The sequence below is a fragment of the Brassica oleracea genome, chromosome C1, assembly GCF_000695525.1.
Source record: "Brassica oleracea var. oleracea cultivar TO1000 chromosome C1, BOL, whole genome shotgun sequence".
NCBI classification, from domain to species: Eukaryota; Viridiplantae; Streptophyta; class Magnoliopsida; order Brassicales; family Brassicaceae; genus Brassica; species Brassica oleracea.
This window is the reverse complement of record NC_027748.1, coordinates 38675341-38686373: the sequence shown is the minus strand read 5'-3', so window position 1 is coordinate 38686373 and position 11033 is coordinate 38675341. Positions and strand designations below refer to the sequence as shown.

The following is an 11033-nucleotide window of genomic DNA, read 5'->3' as shown; positions in this document are numbered from 1 at the left end:
GGGTTTTTTTTTTTTTTTTTTTTTTTTTTTTGATGCGTTGTATTTTAAAGAACAAAAGTTTACAAATGTTAAGCCAAAGCTAAATTAAGAACATACACTGAAAAAGAAACTGAATAAGATAGAGAGAAAACACCGTGTAAACTTTAGTTGCGAGAGTGGTTGTGGCCAGCAGAAGTTCCACATCGGCTACGAGGACCACGTCTTCCATTACTTTTAACTGTTGTCTATTCTAACCTGTGTAGAACTCGTTGTGTTGGTTTAGTTGGCCCTGAAGGCCTCATAGTTTTCTTAGAAGTTTGAAAGATCAAAAACATTTGCACCACAAGAACCGACATATCCTCTAAGTCAATAATGCCTAAAATCTAAATTGTATATCAGCAAAGACTTATTTGTTTATCAATTGGTTACTCTTACATCCCAAGTCTCTTCCCCTGATCCAATTATTCCACGTGTTTTAAATTTTCTTTTCTTTTGTGACAGAACTGTCAAATATAATTTATTTTACTACACCTACTTTTCATGAGAAATTCAAAGTAGTATAATAGGAAATTCCGAAAAAAAGTACAAAGGTAATTAATTACTTTGAAACTATTAAAAATAAACTTGAAAATTTTAGCTAAACAAGAAAAAAACGTTGACCAGACACGGGACAGAAAGATAGCCCCAATCCCGGAGCGGCGAAAGCAGCCGTTTCCACCGTCATCCGCTGCTGGATAGTTGCAGCTCCGGCGTCAGCAAACTCCTGCGCCACGTTACGATGATACCCTTTGATCATCTTCACGAGCTTGACATAGTACAGTCTCAGCCACTTGAACTTCATCTTTCTCACCACCCTCTTGAGCGAGAATCTCCCACGTGGCCCACCGTTTCTTCCGCCAAGACGTACAACTTGCGGCTTACGCCGACGAAGATAGACATTCCGGCGACTTGACGGCCATCGGGACGCGGAGGTGATGAATGAATGTGTATCCATTAGGATCTCACGAGAGAGTTTTGTTGAGTAAAGAATAGAGAGAGAGATATGGTTTATGGAGCAAAGATTGAGAAACTTATATAGAGAGAGACTTGTGTCACGAAATTAGTTATGTGGTCAATTACGGCTTATGTGACATATTACGTAATTCCCGTAAACTAATATAGTTTATGTCCAAATCATAAACTATTTATAGTTCTTTTTTTTTTGTTATATATAAAATACACAGTTTATCTATATGCTTAGGGGATCAGGGGATGACCTATATATCACGACATTTCAGCTGTACCACATAATATTGATGTTCTTGTGTGTTGAGACGATATAATTTTTAAAGATTAAATTACTATTTTTTGGGGGTAAACATACAAGATTTGTTTGAATGTCTTGTCTCCGTTAACTGACAATATGTTATGTATGTGTTACATGAATCATGTTTGTGCGCTCTTAGTTAAAGTTGTTGCTCGGTTACTACAGACACAGTTTTGCATTATCGGCATAAGCAAGATGCTTGGATGCCCTATATATCACAACATTATATTGATGTTCTTGTGTAAACATACAAGATGCTTTTGGGTTCTTGTCTCCTCTCGAGTTAATTAACAAATGTTGTATATTTAAGAAATGATTTGCTTTGTTATTTCGTTTCGTATTAAAAGTGCAAATGATTATACATTTAAGAATGTAAGTAGATAAGCTAAGCTAGACAAAAGTAAAGCCAAGCTATGCGTTGGTACAGAACACGACACTATAGTTACGTTAGCTCTAGGGACCGCTTTTGTCTCTGTTATATAGAAAGTCAACTTCAAAGCAATTATGTAGGTACTAGTGAGAACCATTCACCCGGGAAAAGTATGTGTTTCTTGACTCCTCTTTAGTTTTTTGTGTGCGTTAATTCATGGACGGCTAATGTTCCTTTATTTATTTATGGTTTTGATGTCGAGTGTTGTTGACTCTATTGCTAGATTGCTCTTGTGTGTACAATTTCGATTTATCTTCTACCTTTCCCAATTTAAAGTATTCACCGAATCAAATGTTTAAGTTATTGATTAAATGTATAGAAAACGACGTTTTTTGTTTTGGTTAATCTTATCGAAATCGACTGTTTTATTACACAAACATTTCACAATGCAAATCGATATTCCTGCTCATTCACCCATGCATAAAATGGTCTAACCCAAGAGTAAGAGCTCAACAATGAGTAAACTGATCAGCCCAATTCACTATAGGCCCATGAACAAGCCCAATTGTTTTTTGATGAAAATATAAAAGCAGAGCCCAACTTTAATCATCAATCAGAATGACTGAACTGACCCCTGACTCCATTGAACGGCCACCGGACTCTTGACCACGTGTTCACCGTCTGTCCATTCAATCGACCCGAACTCATGACCCGGAACAGATCCAACTCCGCCTCCAAGCACAACGCTCTTAAACGTCACTTCGTACTCCATCTCCCTAGTCTCCTTACTAAACGTAAGCTTGCTCGGAGACACATCGATCTCCACATTCGCCGGAGCCTTAACTCCGACTTCATACACCGCGTCAACATTGCTCCCCACGTTCTTAATAACTCTCCTGTACTTAACAACACCGTCGTTAGATCCGAAAACGACGGAGAAAGACGGGTAATTGAGATCCCCGGCGGTTCTAAGCTTGCTCGTCTCACAAGCGTCGTAAAGACTCGGATCCTGAAGGAACACTAGAATCCCCGGGAACTCGTACCCCACGGCGCAGAGGAACGCGACGTACTCTTTAGCGTCGACGTCGTAAACCAAACCGGGGTTCAACGCTTTGTTCGGATCCACGTGTCCCGCTCCGTGGATGAACGAGTTCGACGATTCACCGGTGGCGAGATCCTCGATCGGTTCGCCGGAGTTTTCGGTGTCGTAAGCGGTTGTCACGAGTGCGGATTTGATCGCCGCCGGGGACCAATCGGGGTGAGCTTTGCGGAGGAGAGCGGCGAGTCCGCTCACGTGTGGGCACGACATCGATGTACCGGAGATGATGTTGAATTTGACTCGTCTCGGGTCGATATCCAAATCGGTTGGACCAACCATTCCGGTCCAACCGGCTAATATATTAACTCCTGGCGCGATCACGTCCGGTTTGAGAATAACCGGTGTTATGTGATTTGGTCCACGGCTAGAGAAGGCTGCGACTCTAGGAGAAGGAGGAGATGGTCCGATCAAAGTCCCCAAGAAGCTGATCGTTGCGGTTGGAGAGTTTGACTTTTGAATGTAGTCGCGGATTTGATCTCCGGCTTTAGCTCCGACCATCGTCGCCGGGACGAGATGCGAATCGGCGGTGAGTTCTTCGCCGCTTTCAGCTGTGTTCGCGAGAATCATGCCGGCTCCGCCGGCGATCTTGACGGCGCTTCCTTTCTCAACTCTTGCGTTTCCTCCTCTATCACAGAGAACGATCTTCCCTTCCACCAACGATGAGTTCAGCTTCCCGGGGTAGCACAATCTGCTTCCGCAGTCGCCGGAGTACACCAGAGAAATCTGAGAATCGGGGAGAGGTTCGCCGGCGTAGAGCGACGTTCCGGTGAATACTTTCCCGTTGCCGGTGATCGCGTTTGCGGTGAACTCTCTATCCACCGTCGATGCGCCGACGGTTAGGATCCAAGGAGCGATGTTGGTGGCGGTTTGCGGTCCAGGACCTGAGTTCCCGGCGGAGCAAGAAACGACGATGCCGTGACGCATCGCTCCAAACGCTCCGATCGCGATAGAGTCCTTGTGATACTCCGGAGCGAAGCCGTTAGCGCCAACGGAAAGAGAGATGACGTGGACACCGTCCGCAACGGCCTGATCCATCGCTGCGAGGATATCGGAATCGTAACAACCACCAGTCCAACAGATTTTGTAAGCGGCGATTCTAGCCTTCGACGCCATCCCACGCGCCACTCCCTGCGCGTACTGGTACAAACTCGCGTTGACCACAACGGATCCAGCCGCGGTTGATGCGGTGTGCGTCCCGTGACCTGCTGTATCGCGCGGCGATTTCGATTCCTCTGCGTGCTTTGATCCGTTCCGATGCGTTAGGTATCCCTTGTAGAACGCTCGTGCTCCGATGAGCTTCCGGTTACAAGACGACGCCGGGAAATCAGGTCCGATCTCGCACGCGCCTTTCCATGTAGAAGGAACCGGATCGAGACCTGAATCGGAGAAGCTAGGATGCTCCGGCCAGATTCCGGTATCGAGAACGCCGACGATCACGTCTTCTCCGTAATTGGAGTTGCTCCAGAGACCAGAGTTATCGGAGAAGCCGAGGAAGGCAGGGGTGTGAGTGGTGTGGATCTCACGCGCCTGATCTGGTATAACGGAGATGACGGAGGGGTGGCGGCGGAGAGCGGAGGTCTGGGAAGGTGAGAGACGCGCGGAGAAGCCATGAACGGCGCGTGAGTAGGAGTAGAGGAGAGTCGCCGGTTGGGGAGAAGATGGGAGGGAGCGGAGGAGAGAGTTGTGCCAGTGCTTGTGGGAGAAGAAGAGAGAAGGCTTGTGAGATCCCTGCACATGGACGATGTATGATTCTAAGCCATCCCACGAAGATGATGACGATGAGAAGCAGAGGAAGAGAGAGAGAACGATTAAGACGGAGGAGAGAGAGAGCTTCGCGGCCATTGCAATGGCGGATGGATTGAAGAAGATTCGATAGTTTGGTGACGTATTTATTTAGCCTTCTGAATCTTTGATTTCGTCTGTATGCCACGTCAGCAATATATGAATAATTGGTGCCAAATGCGTCTCCCAAGAGATAACATGTGATGTTACTATATAAATGATAAAAAAATGTTAATAATAGAAGTATCAAGGAGGGGACGTGCATCACATGACCGCGATCTCATTTGATATTGACACGAGGATAAAGAAGAATCTTGAGGTAATAAAAAAGTGGCAGGTAGGAGTATGAGAAAACGACGACCCAATAAGAAGCAAACGCGGCATAAGCAATTATCGAAAGATTCAAAACTGTGAAAGCCCATCACTACAAGTTCAGATATTACATACAATAGTCTCTGATTAGTGATTACTGAGTTTGTTTGGTTAGGGAAGAAACAAGGTTACATAGCTTTTAAACAGCCCATGGCATTAACTGAGCCTGAAAGTGACGGATATCAGATATAGAGCAAAGAGTTCAATACCTAAGGTTTTGTTAGGTACTTCGCTGGGCAGTATCATGAAGCATTTCTTATCGAGCTTGACTTCCATGTATGCAAGACCAAACAAAACAACCCGAACAACGACTAAAGTGACAAATACGGCCAACTTCTCCTTTGTCTGTGCCAACGAAAGAAGCTATACTTACAATCACATCTGGTGCCTCAAAAGTAACGCTGGCAACATTTGGAGGCAGGCCTCAAAAGCTTTAAGAACTTCAATGAACAACAAAAGTAATCAGCAGCAGTATCACTTAACAGATAAAACAATCACAGGTGAAACACCAGAGTGAGATCCAAACATCAGAGTTAACGACATCAAAAGGTTTGATATCTGAGACGTGGCCTTCTTTTTAATTTTCGAAAATTTTAACTTTTGATGATGTAAAGATCGAATCCACTGCGTAGATATACAAACAAAAGAAAATTTTCTTAAAGGTAAATAGTCAGTAAGACAAGTATTTACAACTGCAAATACAAAAAAAAAGGAACTAAAAACACGAACATAAGCAGCTTCAAGGCTGTTCCTGTTCGTGTGTTAGCTCTTGTATCAACCGTTCGAGCTGTCGCCTATAAACAGGCATGAAGTGATCGCTTATCATCCTCTGCGATAACCTCACCTTACTATACAACGACCTCGGCGTCAGAAAGATTCCTACTCTTCCCTCCTCCACCGTCTCCACTGTCTCAGTCCTTTCCAACGCATCTTCTTCGTTTGCGTCTACAGCCTCAGGCCGGACCGTGACAATGTGCATAATCTTCCCTGGCGGGAGGAACCTGTGAGATTCTTTCATCTCAGACGTCCGGATCTCTGGCTGGCTCACACCCGCCTCTGCGATGACGGCTTCCTCTTCCTCTTTGATCTCTTTCGCCACATCAGCTTCTTCAGGCAGCTCTGAAGAGTCTTCGTTGTACAGGTCATGCTCCAGCTGCTGCCATAGCTCAGCTTCAGTCATACGCTCTTGGCGTGTTTCGATATCCTCTGGATCCTCACACTCGTCAAGATCAGTTGCTCCAAGACGAGCAGATGTTTCATCGTAGTTTGAACACTCAGCTTCTGATTTCCACTTCCCGTCATTACTACTTGTGGTAGCAACAAGAGGATCTGAAGCTGCTTCGGAAGAATCTATCTGATGTTCCGAGTTTGGTTGAGTAGCATTGGCTCTACGCCTTGGTCCCATACATGACCAAGAAGATAAGCTTAGTGCAGGACGGGTCAGCATACTCCGAGCTCTCCTCATCACAACCTGCGTGCCGCTAGACACTGGGCGTAACATTGCACCAGCACCAGCAACTTTTGCTTTGGCACTGGCCATAGACGGAAGGCGTGATCCCAAAGCCGTGGCTGAGCGATAAACAGTGCTAAGGATTCGAGTCCTTTCGATCTGATTCCTCAGATCATTTAGCCAAGCAGATGCTGTTACCTGGACAAGATACAAAATAAAGTGAATAAACGAAGCACTGTCAAGGCATGTAATCTAAGAGTTTAGGAAGCTAAACCTCAGCGCGTAGGTCATCTACTGATGCAGCAGAAAATGTAGGCACCAGATCGGCTCCATTAATCACAGTTACAATGAAGTCGTTCCCAGAGTCAGCTAACTCCCAAGTCATACAAGCAGCTGAAGAACACATGGAACAAAAAAAAACTCAGTCTTATATCTTGTGAAGGTAATCAATAGATGTAACTGAAGACACAAACCTGGGGCAAATGTAACACAAGTAGCTGTAGAGAGCATTTTCTGCTCCCGCAGTATATACGTTAATAGAGCAGCCGTTCCACCACCCAAAGAGTGCCCTACAATCTGCCAACAAAACGCTAATAAGGCTAACCACAATCTTTAGTTTGAAACGAGAGCTTTTAGAGAGTGTCCTACCTTGATTTTATAATCTGGATACTGCTCAAGACCCTTGAGAAGACAAGGAGTAGCAAGTTTAGCTATACACCTAGCAGCAGCAACCATACCACAATGAGCATACCCTAAAACCAAATTGCTGACCCCACTCTCGTTCACAACAGTATGATGGAACGGCACTATTCCTCCTGTGGCAGCCGTCAACGTGTCCTTAATGCTATGCGTGCCACGGATCAACAACAGAAAACATTTAGAATTGTGATCGACAAGAACCGTATAAGCCGGCTTCAGTATCTGCAATCAAAATTCACAAACTAATCCTCAACTTCCATGTCGAAAAAAGCGTCTTTAAGTTAATTATAAACTTACCCCAGCTTTGGGTTCGTGAATGAGGACGTTGTCCTTGGCAAACCCAGTCTCTTCCAAGAACAAAGGAAACGGCTTCTTGGAGAAGTGCCAGCACAACGTCAACAAGCGCAAATAGTATTTGAGCTCATCGGCTACTTCTGGTCCTTTAAGCTCTACACTATCTTCCCCACCAAAGACACGATCGACATGAAGAAGCCCCTGCCTCTTGATGAGGAAGTTAATACCAAAGGCGAGATCACCGATAGGCCACTTCCCTAGAGTCTCGGAGTAAGTAAAACGAAGAGTCTCGGAGAGAGTTGAAATAGTCTCGAGCCAAGTGGCTGGAGCTTGAATAAGTCTATGCGAAACGCGGTCAATCCTCAAAGAAGCACCACGGCTAGTAGAAGAAGAAGCTTCGGTGCTCTCATCGTCGACACCGGTGATTAGCTTCCGGTTTAATGTGTAGTATAGAAGAGCAGCTGCTCCAGCTGCTGTGGCCATAGTTGCAGTTGCCATGATCAATCTATCCCTAAGAAACATTAATGAGAGACCAAACTCAGTCTAAGACAAAAAAAAACTGATCTAACTGCATAGGATCAGCTAGAGATCTTCAAAAAACATCTAAAGTTTGAAACTTTCGCAGATTAACATGATCTATAGCAACTGATCAGGATCTGCGAGCTAAAGACACATAACGAAAAAACCCTAAATCTCCAGCGACGGTTGAGTTCTGAAAATAGAAGAGAATCGAACCTTGGGATGTGAAGATGGGATCGTGACTTTGGTTTTAGGGTTTTACAATGATGTGGAGGATAAGGTTGGTTGCTTGGTTGTGTACGATTATCTCCGTCTGAAGGGGACTTTCTCTCCGATGATGATGATGATGATGATGATGATGATGATGATGATGATGGTTGGGATTAGATAGGTACAATACAAAAGTGTAAATTGATTTTTGATTTGCTTTAAGTAAACTGCGACGCGTTTTTGTGCTGCTGAGCAAACGCCGCGTAGTTTCGCGCCGCCGTGGACTAGTGATGACGTGGCGAGATGTAGTTGGATGACCTAGCTTTCCCACCGCAACTAGTGTGTATACAATACGAGTGGAGTATTTTCTTATCCCCTTAGACTATATTTGCCACATGTTAATTTATATTTTTGGTAAACTTTTTAAAATATGGTAATAACTCATATATTACATTTAATGTCAATTTATATTTTTAGATTTTTTTTTAGAATATGTGAATAACTCATAAATCATCATTAAAATAAATATATTCATATATGGCATTATAAATTTCGAAATATAATTTAATTATATATTTTTAAATTATACAATTTTATTACTAAAATTTTCAAAAATGTATACAACTTTTTTAGAAAATTATAAAAATTTAATAGTAAAATCATTATTTTTTTATATATCTGCAAATTTTATAAATATTGTTTAATTTAATTTTTGGTAATTATGCAACTTTTGTAAATTTATTTAATATATTTAATTAAAATAAATAGATAGAAAAATCTATCTAAGATTATAATTTCAAATATATACATGCATTGCATATTCTTAAATATAATTGTTTAATTAAATCAAATTTATATTAAAATATTGATACGAAAAAAGAAAATTTACAATATTAATAAAATTTTGTTTTAAAATATAATTTATATTTATCTGTTAAAAAATATTTAAATTTTTTTTTACAAGACACCTATTTTGAAAAGTGTACGAAGTATTTTAGGTCAAATACAATGCTCTACTCTAGTACTATTATACAATAATAATTGAAGTTTAAGAAAATTGTTTCAAAAATAATTACAGTTTTAATTTTTATTTGGTAAAATTTTAATTTTTTATTTGAAATTTGTAACCAGTAACATAAATGTATTATTTTTATTTAACTCAAATAAATTATACTCCAATTTTTAATCTGTGTGTGCAAGGAAGTTTATTTTTTTTCTGACAAACGCGTGTCCGCGTTTCAATCTGGAGTAGAAAGTTCTCAACCTTGTTATCGTTTCCTTACACTGAACCCTTTGGTCCACTCAAAACCCTAACCTAGATTTTTTTTTTCTTCCGCCTTCCGAACGCGTTCAATTAGCCAATCCTTTTTTTTCATAATCTGGAATCTGAAAACATTATTATTATCGCTTCTTCTGAGTGCTACTCCTCAGTTCGGGTAGAGTCAGTGACGATGTCTTGGGCTGGTCCTGAAGATATATATCTTTCAACTTCACTCGCCAGCTACCTTGATAGTAATCCATCTCTCTTCCTCTCTTGTTTACACATTCGTTGAATTGTATGTTTTGTCTGTATGTATATAGATAGTATTTAAGGATATATCGCATGGTAGCTCTAATTGTATATGAGAGCTTAATCTTGCAGACAGTTCAGTGTCTTTTGTGTTTGATTTTGACTTCTTATTCCTAACTAGTTAGTCACTTTTGGTCTTGTAAGATCTCAAAAGAGACGCTTATTACTTGTGAGATTGAATCGTAAAAATTTTGATTATTGTTGCTTAGCTTTTACCATTCACGATATCAAATTTGATGGCATTGCTGTCACAATCTTCAATTCGTTTTGTAGATTTTTTTTGGGAATGTGGGTTTATACTCAGTCTTATGTGGAGTTGTTTGCTTTTAAAATATAAATCAATGTGCATCAGTCACTTATGAATGTTGGCCTCTGCTGATGTAGGAAAGATACTTGTGCTCCTTAGAGATGGTAGAAAGCTAATGGGAACGCTCTGTTCCTTTGATCAATTCGGTATTATTCACTTTTAATTTTTCATTTCTCCTGCATTTATAAATAGTGTTAGTAGTCGGAGAGGGAGAGATTAAAAGCATGATTTGAAATACACAGCCAATGCGGTTTTAGAAGGTGCTTGCGAGAGGGTAATTGTTGGTGAGCAATACTGCGACATTCCTTTAGGCCTATATGTTATCCGTGGAGAGAATGTTGTTCTGATCGGTGACCTTGTAAGACTCTTCTCCTTGTTTATATGTTCTTTGTTATCTCACTTTGTGTTTCTTTATTTCATTGATTTTGGTTTTATGATATGTGTTTAGGACACTGAGAGAGAGGAGCTTCCTCCACATATGATTCGCGTCTCAGAGACAGAGATTAAAAGGGTAAGGCACCACAACATAAGAGTTTCAAATTGATTGGCGCAAATGTGATTAGTTTTGTGATGTTTGTATGTTTGCTTATGATTTGGTTCTGGTGTAGGCGCAAAAGGTGGAGAGGGAAGCGAGTGAGCTGAGAGGAACAATGAGGAAGAGAATGGAGTTTCTTGACTTTGACTAAGCCCTGGATTGTGCCCCTTATTCATTTTTTTGGCTTGATGCTCTGCTTTGGCTCTCGCAAGTTTTATGAGGAGCATTTTTTTTGGTATGTGGATGGAGGAGATATGTTGATTTAGGGGACTGATGTAGTAGGTCTTATTGTTTCATTTTTGGAAGAATATGACAGAATAATCTGTGTACTTCTTGTCTTGGGATCTATATTACCTTTTTACTAAACTTGTAATGTAAGGGTTTGACAAGAAGACCTATGACCTCTTTGGTAAAGCTGTGGAGAAAAGCAGTGATCTTTTTGGCTAACACTTTCCAAACAAATACCATTGTTCACAACTTCACAAGTCATTTGGCTATAACAAAACTACACAAACAGCAACGAAAAGGAGCCTAAGAAGAT

At 41.4% G+C, this 11033-nt stretch overlaps 4 protein-coding genes across 4 annotated transcripts; 1 reads left to right on the top strand and 3 right to left on the bottom strand.

Annotated features, from left to right (window-relative positions):
- Positions 1 to 527: 527 nt before the first annotated feature.
- LOC106298574 lies at positions 528 to 1040 on the bottom strand. The gene has a single exon (XM_013734717.1). It carries the CDS (start codon positions 971 to 973, stop codon positions 617 to 619), a length of 357 nt encoding a protein of 118 aa, XP_013590171.1. The 5' UTR covers positions 974 to 1040; the 3' UTR covers positions 528 to 616.
- Positions 1041 to 2062: 1022 nt separating this feature from the next.
- Positions 2063 to 4816, bottom strand: LOC106317378 (subtilisin-like protease SBT1.7). Its single transcript, XM_013755209.1, has one exon. It carries the CDS (start codon positions 4594 to 4596, stop codon positions 2269 to 2271), a length of 2328 nt encoding a protein of 775 aa, XP_013610663.1. The 5' UTR covers positions 4597 to 4816; the 3' UTR covers positions 2063 to 2268.
- A 663-nt stretch (positions 4817 to 5479) lies between these two features.
- On the bottom strand, positions 5480 to 8281 carry LOC106317388. Its single transcript, XM_013755218.1, has 6 exons — positions 8087 to 8281; positions 7355 to 7862; positions 7007 to 7279; positions 6832 to 6934; positions 6633 to 6751; positions 5480 to 6556 (listed from the first exon to the last, which is right to left on the bottom strand). The coding sequence occupies exons 2-6, from the start codon at positions 7847 to 7849 to the stop codon at positions 5648 to 5650; spliced, it is 1899 nt and encodes a 632-aa protein (XP_013610672.1). The 5' UTR covers positions 7850 to 7862; positions 8087 to 8281; the 3' UTR covers positions 5480 to 5647.
- Positions 8282 to 9335: 1054 nt separating this feature from the next.
- LOC106317370 (sm-like protein LSM1B) lies at positions 9336 to 10888 on the top strand. The gene is made up of 5 exons (XM_013755202.1): positions 9336 to 9592; positions 10035 to 10103; positions 10200 to 10315; positions 10406 to 10468; positions 10566 to 10888. The coding sequence occupies exons 1-5, from the start codon at positions 9532 to 9534 to the stop codon at positions 10641 to 10643; spliced, it is 387 nt and encodes a 128-aa protein (XP_013610656.1). The 5' UTR covers positions 9336 to 9531; the 3' UTR covers positions 10644 to 10888.
- Positions 10889 to 11033: the final 145 nt, after the last annotated feature.

Excerpts from the sequence above, each read along its gene's own strand:
- LOC106298574 (XM_013734717.1), bottom strand. The coding sequence starts at position 973 with ATGGATACACATTCATTCATCACCTCCGCGTCCCGATGGCCGTCAAGT.
- LOC106317378 (XM_013755209.1), bottom strand. The coding sequence starts at position 4,596 with ATGGCCGCGAAGCTCTCTCTCTCCTCCGTCTTAATCGTTCTCTCTCTC.
- LOC106317388 (XM_013755218.1), bottom strand. The coding sequence starts at position 7,849 with ATGGCAACTGCAACTATGGCCACAGCAGCTGGAGCAGCTGCTCTTCTA. Across the intron at positions 6,935-7,006 it reads ATCCAGATTATAAAATCAAG|ATTGTAGGGCACTCTTTGGG; the intron begins GTAGGACACTCT and ends TTTTGTTGGCAG. Across the intron at positions 6,557-6,632 it reads TAGATGACCTACGCGCTGAG|GTAACAGCATCTGCTTGGCT; the intron begins GTTTAGCTTCCT and ends TATCTTGTCCAG.
- LOC106317370 (XM_013755202.1), top strand. The coding sequence starts at position 9,532 with ATGTCTTGGGCTGGTCCTGAAGATATATATCTTTCAACTTCACTCGCC. Across the intron at positions 9,593-10,034 it reads ACTCGCCAGCTACCTTGATA|GAAAGATACTTGTGCTCCTT; the intron begins GTAATCCATCTC and ends CTGCTGATGTAG. Across the intron at positions 10,469-10,565 it reads CAGAGACAGAGATTAAAAGG|GCGCAAAAGGTGGAGAGGGA; the intron begins GTAAGGCACCAC and ends GTTCTGGTGTAG.